General features: G+C 42.4%; 1 protein-coding gene across 5 annotated transcripts; it reads right to left on the bottom strand.

Moving 5' to 3' along the window:
• Positions 1 to 7660: 7660 nt before the first annotated feature.
• Positions 7661 to 20376, bottom strand: LOC118414520. 5 transcript variants are annotated; one of them, XM_035818598.1, is made up of 3 exons: positions 20128 to 20376; positions 9141 to 9870; positions 7661 to 8752 (listed from the first exon to the last, which is right to left on the bottom strand). In XM_035818598.1, the coding sequence occupies exons 1-3, from the start codon at positions 20177 to 20179 to the stop codon at positions 8341 to 8343; spliced, it is 1194 nt and encodes a 397-aa protein (XP_035674491.1). In that variant the 5' UTR covers positions 20180 to 20376; the 3' UTR covers positions 7661 to 8340. The 5 variants fall into 5 exon arrangements, with proteins under 5 accessions (XP_035674491.1, XP_035674492.1, XP_035674493.1 ...); XM_035818599.1 differs by lacking the exon at positions 20128 to 20376 and adding an exon at positions 14998 to 15312; XM_035818600.1 differs by lacking the exon at positions 20128 to 20376 and adding an exon at positions 13604 to 13691.
• Positions 20377 to 21000: the final 624 nt, after the last annotated feature.

Below are 21000 nucleotides of genomic sequence, written 5' to 3'. Positions count from 1 at the left end.
AGATGGTAGCCAATCCCTTGTACTATATACACGTTGAAATGGTACATACAGGATTACAGGCTATATATGATATTGGTATATCACTACATACTGAGGCCAAAGTGCGATAATCATTTCCTTGTACATTTCACACACGTGCTGACATTGAATAAGGGCGTTGTCGAAATCCCCGCAAGGAATCTTTAAAGTTGTTTCCATAGACTAGAAACCACAGTATTTGAGTGACAACACACTACTGTCTCACAAAAACCACAGATAAACCCAGCGCAATCCGTCCATTTCACGATCGCATCAAGTATGTGCTGTTTATCTCAGGTGTAAACAATGGACTCATCCCCGGCACCGTACTGTCCCTCCCCCTGTACAACACCAACGGTCGCTCACAGCCTCGGCTTTAATCCATCTGCAAAGAAATGATTTCAAGGTCGCTTGAACGTGCCTAAAATACAAAAGCACAAATGTAGTGAAGGTAAGATTAGACGTTTGTACAGAGTCTACAGACCCAAGGAGATATTGACTGTGATGTCCGAGGTATAGGGATGGAACAGGACCGAAATTGTCGAGAGCATGGCGTGTGGAAATGTATTCATTTCTAATACTTAGGATTCGAGCTCTATTGGTCCAAGCTGCAATCCTTTCTGGTATGATGCATGACGAAAATAATTAGGGACAAACCGGTAGACGTCCTAGAGGGGAATGCCGATAGAACAAAATAAAGGCAAGCTATCAACACGTCATATACTACAGTGTAGACATACCAGACAAAACAAAACAACATCAAGAATCGAATTCGTTCAATGGACATAATTCGTATCGTCACAATGTACATTTCACCAAGGAGGTTCATATTTAAACCTCTTTGATTTCACAGTGCAGATGTGCAATGATAAAACTGGCGCTGGCTCCGTACGGTTCTATGTGAAAAATAAATCATGACTATCGCTAAAATGACTGAAATGCAGTTATACGGAGTGTGCCCTCCATCATATCTCAAGTCAAGAGGTAGAAAACATGTGCAAGCCACCGTAACTTACGTACAGGTTATCCCCGCGAACCGAAGGGTTTCTAAGGTCTTCTAACAAAGCCGGACAACAGCCCTTCCACAAGGGGTCCTTACACGCTTGAGAACCTACAAATGGCGCTAACAAAACTGAGTCGTTAGCTGCTGAACTGAGTGTCGTCATGCACGATCTTAGGAACGACTCGCCTAGTAACAAGTTTTGGACATGCACTGAGGTTTGTATATCGGTGATACATGAATGGTCATGCGACTCCTGGAATGTTGATATTGCATGAAGGTAAGAAAAATATTACCGCTATGATTCAGAATTTCTGACATACGTGGCTACCAGGTATGCCGATACGAAGTCGACGAGGCGAGGGAGCTCGAGGTTGCGTTCGTACATGCCATATAGATATCACTTCTTGCTTGTGACAACTTGAGCTTGTCCTTACAGGTCTCGAGGACAACACTTTCAAGCTAAAACTTTGTAGCCTTCTTTAGGCCAAGGCTACAAAGGAGTATTCCTGCAATATTACAGGTCCAGCACCTGGTCTGAAGTTGGACTTCAAAAGAAGTGAGTTGTCCAAGAAAATTGAATTCGAAGTTTGACGATATTTTCATTCTTATTAAAGCTGTGTCCAAAACAGTGGAAATTGATGCATGATCGTTTTACAGATTGCATTCCGTTCTATATTCCCTTACTGAGTTACTCAATATGTTCATCTCCGTTTCCTAAGAACACTGCTCTTCAACTTTTCCAGCCGGTAGACTCCCTTGTCTAAAGTTACACGTCTCAGGAACAGCTGTGTTAGAACATAATACCGAAATAGCACTTAAATGGAGGAAAAGACCGTGACCTTCACTAAAAAAAAGGGATTGATGATCGAGTCATACGGCAAGACAAACACATTTAGGGACAACCTGGCAGCTTGAAGAACATATGTCCGACACAATGACCTAGTCACCTACCCAAGAACGCTTTCTGGACCAACCCTTATCAAAATAAATCCATGTTGCAACGTGGAGACACGGTGCATAGATCTAGCCTCCATAGCAGGCTCTCTATGGCCCTCTATGGCCTTTTTTGGCACTTTTGCTGGCCATTTCTTTTTGTACTGGGTCGCTGATTGCTGGCCTTTTCTGACAGCCGGCCAAAATGGCCAGAAACAGTCATAGCCCAAGCGTGGTGGAAATATCGTGTCTACCATGTAGAATAAAAAGCTTTCAACTCCTGATCCATTTGTCCAGCAAATACGACCATAGAGCCATGATACGACATATAAGTTAGCCCCATACTACATGTAATAAACCAAGGCAGGGTATTAAACCAGCTTTATAGTACTTGGTGTTTTACAGGCCATTACTAAGTATTTTATTACGAAAACTGAGTAACATTAACACATGAAACTTAAATACTCACTACACACAATTCGTCTGAAGTTTCTTTTATAATATAGATGGGGGTCTCAGTTAGCAAACCCCAGATACGAAAACAAAACCTAAAACGTACACTGTAGTATTAACGAACGGTCCCCCTGAGCTAAATCTTCTCGGAAACGCTGACCTTTAGTTCTGGAATCGTTCATGTGATAAACATTTGGGCCAGAACTACTACGTCATACCCGAAATGTGAACACCATGTTAGGTTTTCAAGTGCAGTGAAAGAGACTCTCCAGTCCCAACACTCACTTTCACTCGCATTGTGCTTTCTGAACAATGGTGATCCTTTTTACACGAACCCTAAAACATCAACAGCGACGTTTATCCAATTAAGACAACACGAAGAACCAAACCTGGCTGCTCAATTTGATTTACTCCGCAAACACCCGACACATGGAGCAAATGGGGTTCGCTTAAAAGGCTGGGCTGTCTACCAGGCCAGGCTACCTGGCCTGTCTACCTGGCCTGGCTATCACGTCAGGCTACTCAGATCCCCCCATTCATACCCCCATCATGTGGCACTCAGCCAAAATAGCTGATTGACAGGCATAGTAATTGCTAATTTTCAACCCTGCCAGTGTCCACTGGCTGGACCCTTCGGGGAAAGTGTATGGGAGGTATGGGAGGCCTTCGTTGCAGCTGTCAGGAACACATTCAAGTACTGTACCAGTACTGTGTTCGGTAAATGCTTTAGGGTGTTAGACCTAGAAAACAGAGGTCCTGGGTTCAAATCCTTTGACATGTCACAAAATCTGTTAACAGTACTTTCCCCACTCCAACTTGTACAAGGGGGTTGGAGAGAGTATTGTCAGTGGAAGGAGAGGATTGGGCTCGGTCCTGGACACAAAAAATTGTACAGTGGATAACAATCCACAGCCTCAAAAAGGCTATGTGACTACTAAGATTGTATATATATCAACATGGCATACTAGCATAGAGAACAAGGAGGTACATGTAATTATACAGTACCCCCCTTGGTCAATACAAGTTTAGCTTTACAGTGAGCAAGTGATTTATGCTCTCCCTTCTTGTTGCATAAGCTGAGATAGTTCTGTTCTAGAAGATAGATATTCAAGTAAAGAAACAAATTTCTGTTGCTGGCAAGCCCATTCTTACACACACACACACACACACACACACACACATTTACACACCCACAAACATACACAAACACAGTGCTGGTACTTGTGTTCCTGACATGCTGCAAGCAAGGCCTCCCAGACACATTCCCAAAGGGCCCAGCCAGTGGTGGACAGGGCAACCTTGGGTCACTGGCACTAGCAGGGTTGGAGATCAGCAATTACTATGCCTGTCAATCAGCTATTTTGGCTGAGTGCCATATGATGGGGCTATGAATGGGGGGATCTGAGTAGCCTGACGTGATAGCCAGGCCAGGTAGACAGGCCAGGTAGCCTGGCCTGGTAGACAGCCCAGCCTTTTAAGCGAACCCGAGCAAATGGGCTTTTGGCAGTGATTCGCTTGTGGGGGCGTAATAGGTGCCAAAATATAACCTCTACTACTAACGTTAGTACCCTAGTAGAGGTGCAACAGGTTTCCCAGTATAGTAGCACTAGGACTAGTAGGAGTAGGGACTGTTACAAGTCGCAGCGTATAGTCTGACATAGTCTGACAGATATCATGATAGAGGTCAAACGCTCCATCCCGGAGCATGCGGACCTGAGTGAGTGAGTGAGTGAGAGTCAAACTGGGGTCGCTACAAAGTACAATACACTAAATGATTATGATTTTACTAGAGTTGAGAAGACATCTTCAGTAGAAGTAAGACAAAGCACGAACCCCCTAGCAATGCGTAGGTTTCTGGGATTGTGGAGAAGTATCATCGGTAGACAAGTCAAGTCACTACAGTATGCACAGCTCTAGTGCAAGTGGCTAAAAAGGTGATGCAGGCTCATCCCGGAGGCTTCACGATAGTTTTATATTTTGGTTGGCAAACTACCGGAGTTTTTCTTGGTACAACATAATAACGTAACGTTATATTGTACAGAACTTCATAATATGATTGGCTGGTCCAATATCACGCTGTATGCGTTATTTATCTTCTTGTTCAGAGATTGTTTGTTCTCTCTCTTGACGTTCCACTGCGACTATGGCTACTCGGTAGTTTCCATATGCATTTTCCAACCTTCTTCTTCTTCATCAACCATCTGAAAAAGATGTTCATCAGACATGCACTACAACAGATCACACAAAGCGAAGCATGATAACCTCACCTGAGCACTGAGTCTTATCTTTTCTCCATCTTAGGAATATGAACAGCAACTGCTATTAAACCCAAACTGAGCACAACTCCACGATCCACGCCATGCCGTTTTTCTCAGACGAACTGCTCGGAGAAAACGTCTCAGGTTACTCCCAGGTCTGACAACCGCAGTGTGCACGAGTGTAGCAATCTAGGCGCACAGGGATATGCGCGCTAATTTGATTGGGCTAACAGTATCCACTAGCCGAACTACGCCATATACACAAAGCCATCGACAGACGTCCTGGTCCTGTAGAAAACTCTGGTTACCGATACATCGCGTGTCTTCTAGACTCAGAGAACACCAAGTATGAGGTACAGTCTGGTCGTTTTTCAAGAAGGTATGCTCGCCCTCCCTCCGCGAGTTGACCTATGAAAGCAAGTACATATTGGGCATTCTGAAATCACGTCGTAGGTCGCTGTCCAAAAAGAAAAAAATTATGCATTTGCAATAGAAGGTGGGTGTTTTTGTTTACCGTACTACCTCATCCTTAAAGCCTAATCACTTTGTTATACTATTATAGATATAATGATTTTTTTTCACATTAACATTGACAACAAGTTCATTCTTTTAATTTTGCATCTTTGTAAATGATAAAGACATTTGTATCGGTCAAATACGACATGCTTCTAGTTTATGCAATGGTATGGTATGACTCATTTTTCTTCAATACATCTTTATTTGTCATGCTGAATGTGTCTTTCATTTCAAACAATGCATTATCCCTACTGTAAAATTACGTAGAATTGTCAAGTGTTTTTGTTGCCTCTAAGGACTAATGTATTTCTTCGTGCCAGCCTACTCTGTGGGGCTAAAGTCCGCGGGAGTTTATAGTAGCAGAATTATGGCGGTGTGTACTCTGGGTTTGTCCGGGTGATTCTGGCACGATAATTAACACTGTAAACTCTGGTGAATAATAAGCTTGGACGGGGCAAAATCCGGCTGAGCTTTGAAACAAACCAGCATTATCGTGCATTTACTCTTGATAAAGTGACCGGAGCGACTCATGAAGAATCAACAATCTTTGGCCTATTTTCTCGAAATCAATGTACAAAACTACCTCTCGTGTAAAGAAGTGTATTGTCTGTTGCCACTGTTAATAATGCGTAACAGCGAGTTTATTTATTGCTGCCATAAAAGAACTGTGGGAGTTGATCCAAGCCGCTTAACACACAATAAACTACGGTGCGCGATAGTGACGTTTATTGTCCTCAATGGAGATTTAATGATGCTTGGTCATGCAGTTCCATAAATCAGAACTCCTGGTAATGTTTGGACAATAACTGTGCGAAACGTTTCTAACTCGTTTTTTCTTCTTTTTTTAAAAACAAATTTTGACGATGTATCTATCGTTGTTAAGTTCTTTTCTTTTGCTTTTTGTCTTCAACCATGCCATCGATGATCATCTATTGGACTAACGGTGCAATATATAAGTTTATAACGTTAGCTACCTCCATATGATACAAACCGTTTGCAAGCAAAAGCAATGGTTATTACATTGAAACACCAGGAGATGCGAGTTGGTGACACTTGAACCCCACTGTTCCAGCAAAGCACTAATAAACCAGTTGATAATAAATATCTCCAAAATTTCTGCCACGTCGATGAAGGTAAGACATCCAGGTAAAAAGATATGCCTGGAAGTAGTTACTAAGAAATTGGATATGATTTTAGAGACTTTACTGAATCATTTTCCAAAATCATATCCAGTTCCTTGGTTAACTATCATTTAGCGTATTTTTGTGACAGTTTGATGATCAACCGAACCGTACGTGATAAATGGTTTGTCCCCAGGAACGGGAAGCTGTTGTAGCCATCGCAAGCGGCATTCCAGTCCGACTGACGTCACTGATGAGAAGCATGTGTGCCCAACTGGGCACGTAGTGTATGAATCCGGGGTTCATGTACCTTAACACGGGCTAGCAAAAGCCAAATATTAACACAGAGTGGGGAAGGCATTCGCAAAGTGGCAGAAATTGCATCTTTTTAACGTAAAAAATCGCTGATAGGCGCAATCACTGCAACCTCTGTTTGATGTATATTAATCATTGTAATCATTGTACATTTGTACAGTTCCAACAATGTGATTGCCTGATTTGGAGAGTAGAAACTGAGAAAGTGACATTCCGTGCATGGCCATTTTGTTTGTAGTTGTGACGTTTTTACCTGTCGCACGTCAGTGTTATTGCAAGGGAAAATTTGTGTAAATTTGCAAAGTTGGCGCAATTTTAAACTTGCGGCAATGAAGTGAGACAAGCGCTTTTTACAGTATGAGTGTTTTCTTTACAATTATATGCAGATAATCAATTTGCTATTGACGAGGAGAGCACAGTATGAAAATAAAAAGGCAAATACATGCCCTGTCGCACCATTTTTACAGCATAAAACCAAGGACGACTCTTTTCTAGATACAATAGATCGCCCCATCACCCACATCAGCAGTGAACTTTCCCCCTCTGAATCTATCATGATTACATCGTGCAGCTCTATTTTCTTGATCGAGGCTGCGTTTTCGCTGGCCTTCAGAAATCATCGTCAGAACAAAGGGCTCTTTCAATTTTCGGCCAGAAAATCCAATTTATGTGTGTTTACGTTGTTCTCATTATCCACAAAACACGTCAGGTATCCCACACGACTTTACCGAAGCGTGATGGTTCAACATGCCTTCGGGATTCGTCGCAGAACAATGATTTTGGGAACCTTATTTTTTCGGTGAGGATTTACATTGTCGTGTGACTCTCGTCAAATGTACCTTCTTTGGCTGACATTGTCGATAACTGATTTTGATAATTTTTTGTTGTTGACTGGGGACTTTTCTCTATTGCCTCGATTTAATGTACGGATAATTTAGTATTGACTTTGGTATTTTCTTTTCAGAGGGATTTGACATACCTTTAATACAAACTCACACCAACTATAGAAGAAAACATCAACACAAATTAACAAACTGCGCATCTTTCATGTCTCCGATAACTTTTAATCACCTGTGTCCTGCTCAAATCTTCTCATGATGGACACAATTCTCACACAATTGTTTATGCTGACATTCCTATAGTAACAACAAACAAATCCACAGTAGTAGTAAATACTAAGAAATCTGATGTTATTCCATCGTGCTTCAACTCAGTTAAGCAACGTTTGCAAAATCATTATTGTCTGGTTAATCTCAAGGCGTTGAAATTTCCTTTGCAAGTCAAGATCAGTCAAGAGCCTTGAAGAGGGTTGGTGTATGGTGCCAATAGAATACGGAAAAGTGCCTACGAACATTAAAGGGTCAATGACTCGTCATAAGGCCTGGTCATTTGCTATAACCACCGAATAAATCCACTGAATGAACGAGGTCGGTCATTAACTCTTCATTATCAAGAATATATTATTTTTGGCAACGCCTCAGATGCGTATCCGTTATTCATGTTGCTGAGACGGATGGACGGATAGACGATGGAGGGATCGATGCACACGGTGCAGCTTACAGCAACAAGTCTCCAAATAAGGATAGTGACGTTACTATGATATAGTGAAATGGATGGCCGAATTTTCGTAAGGATCTAGTGCTCCAATGGTCCCTTTCGGCGTCCGAAAGTTTTCTGACATCAATTGCGAACTCATCCTCCTACTTTATTTAGCGAGGCGGCACTACGAAGTCCTGTCCTGCAGGATAGACGGGAGGACGATTATATCCGTGGTTACTCCCTGCTCTTCCTCCTCTTTCTCCTCGCCGTCCAAGTAAGTACACCTTTCCAACCAGCGGCAAATCATGTCGGTCTTTTCCACATCGTGATCCCCGAACACGGAGTACAAGTTCTTGGTCGCGGGCTGATCGGGGTTTTCCCTAGGGGCAGCGTTATCGGTCATCACTCCGTTCACCTCCCGAGAGGTGCCGACGTCGAGTCCGTTGTCTAAGTGATCGTGAAGGCCACCACCGTCTAATTCCTGCAGTACCATCTCGTGTTCCATAGAGGGCGCTCCCATACGGACCTGCCGACCCTTGCCGTAGACCACGGGTGCTTTCTGCACTGCTGGTGCAAGACCTTGTTTCTCAGCCCACCTGTACGAAAAGAAAGCACCAAAGGGTTATATTTTTAGGTCAGGAGCCATAACATTTGGTGGGCATCGATTAATGTTAAGCTCTTTATATTTTGTAACATTTTGTATCTTTGCTTATACTGCTTACATTTATGTCTTTGTATATAAATGTTTATGTATAATGGTGGGGCTAATATGAGTTTGTCAACTTGAGTGCGCCACCACTACATCTGTACTATTTTCCAGCTTGAGCAAAAAACAAACATTATTTTTGTCTTATTATCAAAGGTGAACAATTTCAAGTCATGAATTTCATGATCTGTTTCATACTGCCAAACAATGTAGTATACACTGCCAAAGGGGAGGACGAGGGATGATTCAATGACATAGCTCTCAGGGGTTTTCCCTACCTGTCCATGACGTACGACCTGTCCTTGGTCACCAGGTGAGGCCGGTGTGTCTGTGAGATCAGCACACCTGGAAGGCCTTCCCTGGTCCTCGTCTCCTTCTGCGCACGCACCAGCTTCAGATCGTAGGTGATGCGCGAGCTCTGTGGAGTGGGAGGCGGCACGTTATGCCACACGCCCTGGTTACGCGAACTCGGGGTGCTCTCCTCATACTCTCCGCTCTTCATCCCGAACAGATTTCTGGAGTTCTGCAGCCCGACATCCAAATTGTCTTTTGAATCGGACGAGTTTTCAATGTTCGGCAGGAGGCCGCCTTCCTTAGTGAAGTCGTTATTGTTCTCCTCAAGCCCCCAGACTTCGTCGGCGCGGAAGAAATTATTTCCCCTGGTTGTAGGACGGCCGATTCTGGTTTGTACTCTGTCCAGGGAATTGGTGATTTCTGCGAAGCGGACTTTCTTGCCGCCGAGCCGCGGGGTTTGGTTGATAGACCTCAGTATGGAGCTGCTCGTACTGCGGCCTCCCTCGCCATGAAAGATGTGCATCTTCACCTGCGTGCCGTACGCCATCATGAACAGTTTGTCTTCCTCAGGTTGGGACACCACTTGGCGAGATTGAGACGCCACTGCAGGTGAATCCGCTCGGAAGCCCCACTTTGGCGGTTTGTAGGTACAGTGCCGGACGGGAGTCTTCGACTTCGGTAGGTCAGCTTTCCCTCGTGAACCTATGCGAAGATCTGAAAAATGAAAGGAGAACAAGATTAGGTTAGAGCAATTTTGTATTATAGTTGTGTGACCCTGTTCGGTGTTTAATGGATATTGATCATTAGGCCACGTTTTTAGATGGAAAGTATCACCAAACGAGTACAGTGAATGCAAAACCGTTTCCAGTGTACGTGTATCAGAAGAGTGACAGATTCACGCTTGTACACAGGCACATGAGCAGGCATCTAGGTCGATTCCTCGTCTTTTTGCAACGTGGTGTCGTTTAATTGTTGATCAAGAAAAACGCTTCCCACTTATTGCAAGAACCCACTTGCAGCACAATAAAACGATGCTGAAAAGCACAAGAAAGACGATACGGACGGTGTCCATGGTACCACCTGCATACTAGCTGTGTAACTGTGTAGCCTGTGACCTGCCCACTGTAACATTTCACATGAACGTTTATGTTATCTATTATTAAACCAGTCGACTTAATGCGTGACACGACATTCAGTACGGAGCCGGCCACACTTAGTCCACTACACCACCTGAGCATGTTTCTCGTAGATTTTGTAGACGCCATGATGATATCCGATAACGTCAACATTATACAGATTTAAAAGAGATGCTATTGTCACCGTAATTGCAGCGCGCATTTCAACCCAGTGAGGAAAACCCTTTCTGCAAAGTCGGCAAAACAACATTAGAATACCACACAGTTCTAGGGACACCCAAGCATCAACTCGATCCAACAATCAGCGTGCAGAAGAAGACCTATGAAGTATGTAGATGTACAGGGATAGGGCATTGGGGCTGGTGAGAGTTTGGAAATGAATGTCAAGGTCAATCCATTGTGTCTGTAGACTGTAGCTAGAAAGATAGAGTTGCTTTTGGTGTGCCTGTGTTAGTCTCTCTCTCTCTCTCTCTAGCTAGCTCACAGCTGGCCTTTTGTATTGTGCGTTGACCATGATTGCGTTCTAATTACATACTTTGTAACTCTATCGTCGGTAGGAGAACCTTCCCATCTTCATTAAGAATGCTTTGTTAGTTATTTAGGTCATTCTTTTCTCACAAATTACCGCTAGCACGTGTCAAAAACGTGCAGACTGCGTGAAATACGCCTGGAGGCCAAGGTCTAATCGAGCGGGCGTTGACCCTCAAGTTTACATAACTACCGTCATGAAAGTCAGACCATTTACCGAGAGGCCATTGTGCTTTTGCTGACACGGGTTGTGTTAAATCTAACTTTACTACCGTATGGTTTTGTCCCACAACCTCTGCACAAAATCGATGTTGAGGTTTCCGACTTTCCTGCCTTAGCTCCCGGCAGTACCCGTCGATCAATATTCTATTGCTGTACGACCCGCCCGGTAACGGAACTTATTTTTGCACATCCAATCTTTTGCTGGCAGCTGGGGAAATAGGTGAGAAAATTAGACAAAAACAACAGAAATTTCTAGGCAGGAGCAAAACTACGAAAATCTCGCCCTCCTTTTTCAGCACTGGAACATGAGTGCGGAAGTCGAGGTTTTCGTAGACTTGCTACTGCTATGCTAGGCAGGAATAACATGGCAGACTATGGCCTAGCGCCTGAAGACTTATCTCCAAACAAACGTTGGGCATGGGCGCTAAATCGTTGCGTTTTCCTAGCTGCCCCTCTCCGGGTCAAATTGACGAGGCAATTTGGCAAAGAAAAGAACAAATAGAAAATGTCACGATTTAGCCTCCCTACGTCTGCTTGAGGATAACCTGAAAGCAGCACCATGGGCTACGTTTGTGTGCAGTATGCAATATTGATGGAGTTCTGATCACTTGCCAAGCAAGAAAATACTTCGCTATATGCTAAATTGAAATAAAGTCGTGCAACAAAAATCATGAAGGGTACCTATGGTAAAATGTGGATAATTACATATTTTCAAGAAACTTAGCAGTGCTAGAAGAAAGCGATGATTGAAGAACTCTATACCATAAAAGGTATAGCAACATTCCAAGTAAAAATGGGCCATGTAATAATTAGCAGCATTAACGTTCTTCCGTATTCCCCTGTAAAGATTCCCACTGACACGAGAGCTAAAGATACAGCCAACAGTTTCCACAAGTGACAGTAACAACAAATCTATGAGGAAATTTTACCCCAGAAATAAGGGGACTTCCCCGTGTGTTTTATGACATTGCATAACTCCCGGATACAAAAGCTGGGAACAACTTTATATCCGCAAAAGAAGTGGGTTCTGACAGTCTTACAGACTTGAATGTTAAGTATACTTTAGATATTGACGAAAATAAAGCATGAAATAGCCACTGTCTGTCTAATGTGGGATCCTTCTTATTCCACCCAACAAGGTAGCATCTAAAGCTAACTTCTAGACTAGGGACCAGTAGACTAGACATATGCTATGCTGTTCTAATATTATCTTCCTGTTCTATATCTGTCCCTTTCATGCTACCTCAGAGTCATTTAGCTCACTTATAAGAACTCGGACAAGTATATCAGTCACAGATAATCAAAATGGAATAGCATGAGCATATTCAGATCAGTTTTACAATAATCCTACGAGTGCAATAACTTTGTGAATCGCGCATTTTCGTGAATACGAACTCATTTGCACACCGCCAGTACACCAGCTGATGTAACCTTATATGTGGCCCTTCGCTTTGTTGTTGTTTACCGCTCAACATATCGACCGTATTGAGAATGATATGTATCCAATTCAGCACGACTACCTCGAGCTATTAGGATTGCAGGTTACATACCTGGAATAAGTCTTGACAATCTAGAGAAGAAACCAAATGACCAAAGCACTCACCACCTGTCAGCCCTGCTACTGAACAGAAGTTGCCTCACCGCGTTATTTTATGCATATGTCGTTTCCGTGTAAACAGAAGTACCCACCGTGACTGAGATCTCCCGCGGCACAAAGTTCAACAACTAAGATCAAATACCTGCCCCGGACAAAGGGCAGGCGTGTTTTACTGGTAAGTGCTGATTAATGAGCTTCGTGCAGACGGAGTTTGTTGTAAATCTGACCTGAAAGGGGTTAAGAGAGCTAGAATGGAATGGTTTTGACACATGAATGACCCTTCGTAAATGACTTGCTGTTTGATTCTAAACATCTTGAATTCATCAACGTACAAGCTTATCTCATATCGATTGGATATGGGCGTCATGCGCAGAGTCAATATTGACATAATGTCATATGTAATTATTCTCTTTAGTTTATGTAAAAATCTTTATTGACACATTCTATGTAAATTACGTATAGATAACAAGGATTATGACATATCTAACTATGTACTCTAAAGATGCAAAACACAAAGAAGGTCTATCAATGACTTGTGACTCCACAGCCATGCAATATCATGTCGTTTTATGATGCATGTTACAGGTTACAGCTAGATTACAGGGCAAGCGAGCTAGCTATAGGCTACATGACAACAGGTGGGCGATTAGACTCTTCAGGGTGGACACCACTCGGAGTGTGAAAGAGACGAAGCTTAAGAGAGCGGTCATACACAATATGAAGGGACAATCTAGAAAATAGAAAGACACAAAGGTCCCATATGGCAAACAGTTTTAAAGAATGAATAGTTTGGACGCTAGCACAGACAATTGACAATGATGTTAAACAGTAAATACATGTACAATATTCAACACTTGCGCTGGGCAACATGTATGGCTGTAACGCTGGTTTTCGAATGGCCGGTGCGAAAACTGATGAATGTGAACCTGTAGGGAGTAGAAATTTAAAATGCTTAACAATTTACCTGTGTGCATCTACCACTGCGGATAGTCCGTAAGGCATACACCTCGCACCCACACCGCACACGCACAACTGATGTGATCAGAGCGAGGTCTGGGGCAGCAATTTATTTGATCCCCTGTCGTCTGCTACCATGGCAACTTGAGTGCGCCAAATGTCATTGCTAGCTCGCTTGACGTCAGAATACAGCGGAATATGACGTACTTAATGATATTTAGGATTTAGGTGAAATTGGAAACATCGTTTAAATGTTTTTTGGGCATATCATGTATTTCGGAAGATGTTGGCGGATTTTGTAAACTGTAAAAAAAACTAGTGATCTGACGTACACAGTTTACACTATAATCTCGCTTGAATGTTACTCGGAAACATGACCCGGTAATGGGTACCGACATTACAGGAAGCAAGGGCAGAAATGATATAGATTTCACAGGAGCCTGACATTTTCAGCTATTATGTACGGAACCGCTGATATCCCAGTGCTGTCGCTGTTAAGTCGCTTATGTAGAGCGCTGGCGAGTCAGAAAGAGTCAAGTGGACGGTATGAAAACAGATACATTTGAATTGCACATATAGCGTGAAGAAAACAACCTACTGAATTTGCATCAAGTCGTTGAGAGGGAATGATAAAGGTTTAGATAAGCAAAAAAAAAACAGTACAATGTGTCACACCACAGGCTGTGACCCTTCCAGGCCTGCCTTCAGCTCTTTGCAAAGTTCTGAGGGGGCCATTGGCATCAGGTATATGCGTACAATTGTACATGTACTAGCCTACAGTGGCTTTAGCATTTGGAGTTAACCGGTGTCCGGACGCAAAGACAAATTGTTGACTCATATGCCATTATCAAAGGAGCCATCCAACGAAGACGAAGCAAATGTTTTCTGTGAAGATGACATCCATGCACGTGCACCTTTATGAATATCCAAAAGAAAGAACGTGCAATACTATGCACCAACTTAATCCAACTTAAGTTGAAAACCGTTGGTGATTTATTTTCCACCATCGTCTAATTTTTTTGTCTACAGAAAGAGCAGCACCACGTATAGACTTAGACAGTGGAAGCCCAGAAACGTGTTTGCTGCAGCGCAAGTATGACGAATCCCATGAATACTAGAAAGCGACTACTTGCACAAGGACCACTCTTACTCTGAGGAGATCTGCATCCATGACGTGTAAAATACTCTACGCAGTCATTAAAAGTGAGATGCCAAGTTGACAGTCTCCGTCAAACAACATAGAGTCTGAGACCATGAAATGTTTGCTAGTGACGTATATGACACTTGAAAACTTGTTTGTTACAAACACTGCCTTCAGTCCGGAAGCAGTTTCTTGCAAACCAACATACTTGTGCGTTTGTCAGTTGCACAGATGAAGACAATCTGACGATATCTACGAACCTGAGTCTGACAGCTCAGAGCCTTGGTCGTCCTCGCTCGGCATTCGGCCCCTCTTTCCCTGCTCTGTCTTATTGACTGAGCTTCGAGGTAATTCTGTGATCTCTTGACGTAGCACCGGACCGTTCAAGTGTAGGACTCTCTCTCTCTCCGTGGGGGAGATGGGAACCTTATGTAAGCCACCCACCTGCCCATTCTCTGATTCTCCGCATCACCGCCACAGATGTAAGACAGGGCAACCGGAGAACGCCGGTACGTTTACAAGATAAACCACTCCCACCAAAAGTAGGTTGACGCAATACTATCTCCAAGGTATCTTCAATAGCTTTACAGAAACTAACGAACGCTTGTGCGCATCACGGATGCCTTCAAGATGTGCGTCAAAGTCTTAAAGTGATGTCAAGAGTCGCAGATCTTTACTACACTACAGTTAACCCAAAATATATACGGCGATGGGCTAAATATAGGCCTCACAAATGGTTCAGGCCCGGGTAGGATATTACAACATAAACAGGATGGTTCGAACACCTCAATAGACAACAGGGGCTGCGACCTTCTCATTTGTCACGCCAAGGATGGGCACTCCGCAAACGACCTACAGAACAACTTTGCAAAGAGATTAAAAAGTAGAAAGCTGTCGAATATGAATCAACTCTCGATCTGTTCAACGTGACAGTCGAAGAAGGAGTGATAGAATGGAGGTTGTCATTTTTTGCCTCATGTTTTACTCAATGAAACTGTATCCAAAAGAAAAGACTCCGTTACGGGTTTCTATACATGTGAGTTAGGATGACCAAGGAATTAATAAAACCTCCTTGAGATGACAGGCATCCCGGTAATGCCATGGTTGCATTTTCAAACCAGGCCCAGTCGGGTTGTTTGCTCGGGAGCGGAAAACAACAGTGTATAATAAGATATATGCACAGCTCTATGCTTAACGTTCTTATTATTATTACCTTTGCCAGAATGGCTAAGGTTATGTTTTGGGATTGTGAGTCTGTGTGTGTGTCTGTGTGTCTGTCTGTTAACAGCATAACTCAAGAAGTCTTGGATGGATCCCGATAATATTTGGTAGGTGGGTAGGGGTCGGGAAAACGAAGGTCAAGTTCGATAATGGGCCCCCTAGCGGCTTGCTAAGGTACTGCATCAGAACCTCAATTTTTTATATCTCGTGTTCTGGACATGCTGTGATCATGATTTTTGAGTGGTAGATAGCCCTCGAGGCAGAGAGTAAGTGCTGTGAGTTTGGGCCCCCTAGCGGCTTTTTTGGAACTGCAGGCGCCGGTTTCCTTTCAAACTTTGGATGAGAATAACTCTACAACGTGTTGACGGATCGTCATGATTTTTGGTATGTAGATAGAATGAGTGATGACTTACATAATGGTATATTAATTATGCAAATCAGCAGCTAATTTGCATAATTAATGAGGAAAAATTATAAATCCACTACATTCCATGATAGGACTTTCAAACTTGTCACATATGTAGCTGGGAAGGAGAGAAATGTCGACAGATATCAATTATGCAAATGATGACCTCATTTGCATAATTAATGAGAAAATATGAACATGTTGACGGATCATCATGTTTTTTTGTATGTAGGTAGCGTAAGTGAAGACCTACATAATGAGATAACAATTATGCAAATCAACAGCTAATTTGCATAATTAATGAGAATATTTTATAAATTCACTACATTCCATTATAGGGCTTTAAAACTTGTCACATATGTAGCTGAGAAAGACAGAAATGTCAATACATATTTATCATGCAAATGATGATCTCATTTGCATAATTAATGAGAAAATATTAACGTGTTGACGGATCGTCATGATTTTCGGCATGTAGATAGCCTAAATGAAGACTTATATAATGTGATACTTATTATGCAAGTTAACAGCTAATTTGCATAATTGATTAGGAAAAGTTCATAAATCCACTGCATTCCATTATAGTACTTTCATCAAAGTTGTCACATATGTAACTGAGAAAGAGGGAAGAGAGTAAGAGGTGTATTTAAAGACTTTGAAAGAATATAAGTCAAGAATGGATCAAAGGATCATCATGATTTTTGGTATGCTGATAGCTTAAGTAATGCTTGATACAATTTGATATCAATTAATTGTAAATTGGGATCTAATTTGCATAATAAATGCCGAAATTTTATAAACCAACTCCAAGCATTTAATTATAAAGAAAATGAAATGAGTAACGCATTTGTCTACAGACATCATTCTACATAACAAACCTGGTTTTATTTGGCAAAGGTATGTGTTCGTGGAACTCTAGTTTCACCTTTTGTGACTTTGCTGCCGTTTGAATAATACTTTTCGTGCCTGCCAATTTTCCTGCTAGGCGCCGGTTTGTAGATGTGATCTAGCACAAGACTGCCTTGCCTTTTCTATCTTAACACACATCAAACAATTGTGATGGTGACATTGACGTTGACAAACAAGCCTTGCATTGTCCAGGTATGAAAAATGAATCGCTGTTGGAAAATAAGACTTGCAACTACAAGGGGAAAGTAGAATTGTGAAACATCGGCGGTACAGCTGCATTGTATTCTGCAGACTGAGTGCTACAGGAAATGGTGACAGGGAGTCTCAAAACCTCTAACAATTAATTTATTAAGGAAATAAAACTTTTTCAGCGTCTGAAATTATTCAATCCATTAAGCATATCAACATCAGCTACTCTCCAAGCAGAGGTTCGGCTGCGGCTGTGTTTGACGTGTCATGTCTGCGGCCATGGATATGATAGAAAATTGTACAAAATAGAAAGAAAAACGACTAAGATGCGTCAAAAACAGCCGGAGCTGAACCTCTGCTTGGAGAGTACAGATCAGCTAAGCTATTGGTAATATGCCAACTTGTCTGTATATATGATACAACAGAATAGAGTAAAACAAAATCATCTATTCTTTTTGTTGACTTAGTCTACTAATCTATCTAGGACGTGGCGTCAGCAAACAAAGCTAGAATAAAGGCATGAAAAGCTTCACTATTGATTATAGAAAAACGGTGTCCTAAATGAAGGAAGTATAGCGTTACAAGAACAACAAGTGCACCCGGCAGCCTTTAAGGTACCTAATGTATCCTCTGTGTCTCTGATCACTCGGTACGAGGTATGTCTCACCGTTTTGCCGGATTGTCATTGTCTCCTCGTCAATTCCATATACCATGAAATCAGTTTATGACAGCAGAAAATTGTTCTACGAAAACCGGTTCAACTTCTTTGCTTGGCAGTTGTTATCGTAATTGAAAAGCAACAAAATGTAATTTATTTCTGTGTTTCTCTGCCTAAGAACGTGTTGCTTTGGGTGTGCACATATAACTACCTTTGAATGTCAGAGTGTCGTAAATATAGAGGATCCTACACGTAGCTGACCTCAAAACTCTCAAACAAACCACTGAGCTTATAGCCAGTGATAAACTTAAGGCAGACATGCTTCATGAGCGGTGCTTCAATACAGATACACGGGGCAGGGGAAGTCCTTCGTTCCCACGAAGTAACTAGTAACACGCATGCTTGATTAGAGAGTAATTATGGTGTCCAAATGGTAAGACGAACAGGATAAGAGGAGTGAATGAGCCTCTTTTTAATTTTGTTTATGGTCTATGGCTCTATGCAAAAGTAAAGTAGCTGCGTTGGTGCACAACATTCTTCCTGGGAAGGCGTGTTTATACCGACATTTCCCTGTTTACGGAAGATTTTCGTTACCAAGAACAGACAAATCATCAAAAGAAACAGACCGAACGTGGTGCTGTTTGTCCCAGAGGCTTGAACACAAAAACACAAATGCTAAATTGCTCATAAAACAAGCTTAAGTAACGTTATGGTATTCTGTACATGCGTAGTCTCAGGTAGTGTGTTTCTTAAGTCGGTTGCCGTGGTAACTATGGCCTGGGGCACTACTGGCAGCCAGGTCAATATATTCTGTTAAAACTTGACTCTACCGTCTCCTGCGTATGTCTCCTGCGTATTTTTTTTATAGAATTAGAGCCTCCGAAAAATAACAGTTATATTACGATTGGGGGATTTGCACAGGCGAAACATTTCGCACCTGAGTGGAGTGTTATACATGTATCCACAAGTATTCTGACATAGCTAGACCATAACTATGACAGGGTCAAGGCATTTATCTGTGGTAGACTGGGTCCGAACTTGTGCATTCGTAGATGAATACAGAAGCTTAATATCAAGTTGAGATGAATTGTAAATAAGGCTCTCCAATTTCTGTAGTACATTAGTGCAGTGCGGCATCGCTACGACTCGATGTACTAGCCAATCTTGTAGTGATTCCTGAACATGATTTCTTTCCTCATAACTTGACTCAACGGTAAAAGGGATATCTGTCTTGTATTGGCAACCACGGAAGGAAGACTGGCAAACTACTACATGTAGTAAATCACATAAAATGGTGGTGCCGACACCTCATTAATAATTCAATCCACCTTTTTATGACTTCTGGGAAAATCTGTTACCATGTACTTCGAGAAGATTTGGTTGGATGGGAGTTAACCATGGGGTTCCCTGGTGTAACAACTCTTGCAATTGACAGCTACGACACGTTTACTTAGGATCCAATATAAAACAGTTATATGTCCACCAAAAAGTGAGCATCTTCTACCGGTGATAACTCATAAATCGGCTCCTTTTATTGGTCTCTAGGGAGGAAAGCTTAATCAATAATTTACCTTGGAGACTCGCAGACAATTTCATGTATGCTTTATCTTAGCTTTCCTTCGATAACAAACACACAATGAAAGAAGACGGCAAGCATTTGGCTCTTGACATTGAGTCCACTGTAGTGGTAACTTTCTCCTATTCAGGATAATCGATTGCTTATATAAACTTTGTCGATATGTTTTCACACCTTGACCTGGGCACACGAGCGCCTTTGTTTGGCCGTGACAGGTGTCAGCGGAATTTACCTTGTGTTCACTGTTCATGTTGTCTTTCTGGTGGTGAAACTGGTGAAGAAGACCCCCAACAGCCGACAAAACCTGAATTCAGGCCTTATGAACACCTTAGACTTGTTTAGAAAATAGCTATCACCCACGTTTTGTTCTTACCAAGGGCGGACGTTTGTGTTTACCTACAAGCATATCGAACATGGTGTCGCTCACCCACCTTGCAACAGTACTCCTCCCTCTGTCCCAGACATACTCCGTCGAAGTTTCATCGTCGCCACCCTTTCTGTCTGCCTAGAAGTCACCAAATTCTCTCACATTTCACAAATAGCCGACTTCATGCGTTACGCCGATGAATTTCAGAGGAAATTCAGAAGTTTCTGAAATAGTTGTTTACAGCACGCCGTCCTCGCTGTCGTCTGTCGGGCTCGCGCTGTCGTCTCGTGTGGCAGGTGTCGTTTGACGCGCCATTGACAACTCCTTTTGTGACAGCAGGGGTCGTTACCGTGACAACCAGGTGACTTGGGTCACTTACAGATTTTTCCCCGGGCGAATCTTTATCTTGTAACGCAAGATGTAAAATGCCTGGTCATTTGCCGCCCAGTTGGAAACATTGAAAACGATTTTTATTATCTAAACTCAGAACTAGTATATTTCATTTGACTTGTTTGGATTGACATCGGCACCTACCATCTCACGGACACAAAAGGTGTGATCAAAGCTTAACAGGAAAGAAAAGACTTAAGTACAGGGATTTCCGTCCCTTTGCTTGTCGGGTATGTTTAAGCTATCTTTAAGATCATTTCATGGAATAGACAGCAGTTGAGTTTGGTATTAGAAAAGATTCATCCTAGGATTACCTGAAATCGTCTTCACGCTTTCACATATCAACTTGTGAGGTTTTATCCAATGCTCCGACTGGATTATGTACCCTTAATACGCTCTATTAAGGAATCTACCAAGTAAACCAAATGGCTTTTAGGATGAATAGTGACAGCAGGTACCAAGCGGTACCTGTTTTGCAATGGATCCTCCCTGTGAAAGGTACCAGTTTATTCTTTCTCGGAGGCTCATCTTGACTATATCTCATGTT

The sequence above is a fragment of the Branchiostoma floridae genome, chromosome 4 (assembly GCF_000003815.2).
Source record: "Branchiostoma floridae strain S238N-H82 chromosome 4, Bfl_VNyyK, whole genome shotgun sequence".
Taxonomy (NCBI): Eukaryota; Metazoa; Chordata; class Leptocardii; order Amphioxiformes; family Branchiostomatidae; genus Branchiostoma; species Branchiostoma floridae.
Note: the sequence above shows the minus strand (reverse complement) of the source record. Positions and strands in the feature narration are given on the sequence as shown.

Excerpts from the sequence above, each read along its gene's own strand:
- LOC118414520 (XM_035818598.1), bottom strand. The coding sequence starts at position 20,179 with ATGAAACTTCGACGGAGTATGTCTGGGACAGAGGGAGGAGTACTGTTG. Across the intron at positions 9,871-20,127 it reads GGGAGGAGTACTGTTGCAAG|ATCTTCGCATAGGTTCACGA; the intron begins GTGGGTGAGCGA and ends TTCATTTTTCAG. Across the intron at positions 8,753-9,140 it reads AGGTCGTACGTCATGGACAG|GTGGGCTGAGAAACAAGGTC; the intron begins GTAGGGAAAACC and ends CTTTTCGTACAG.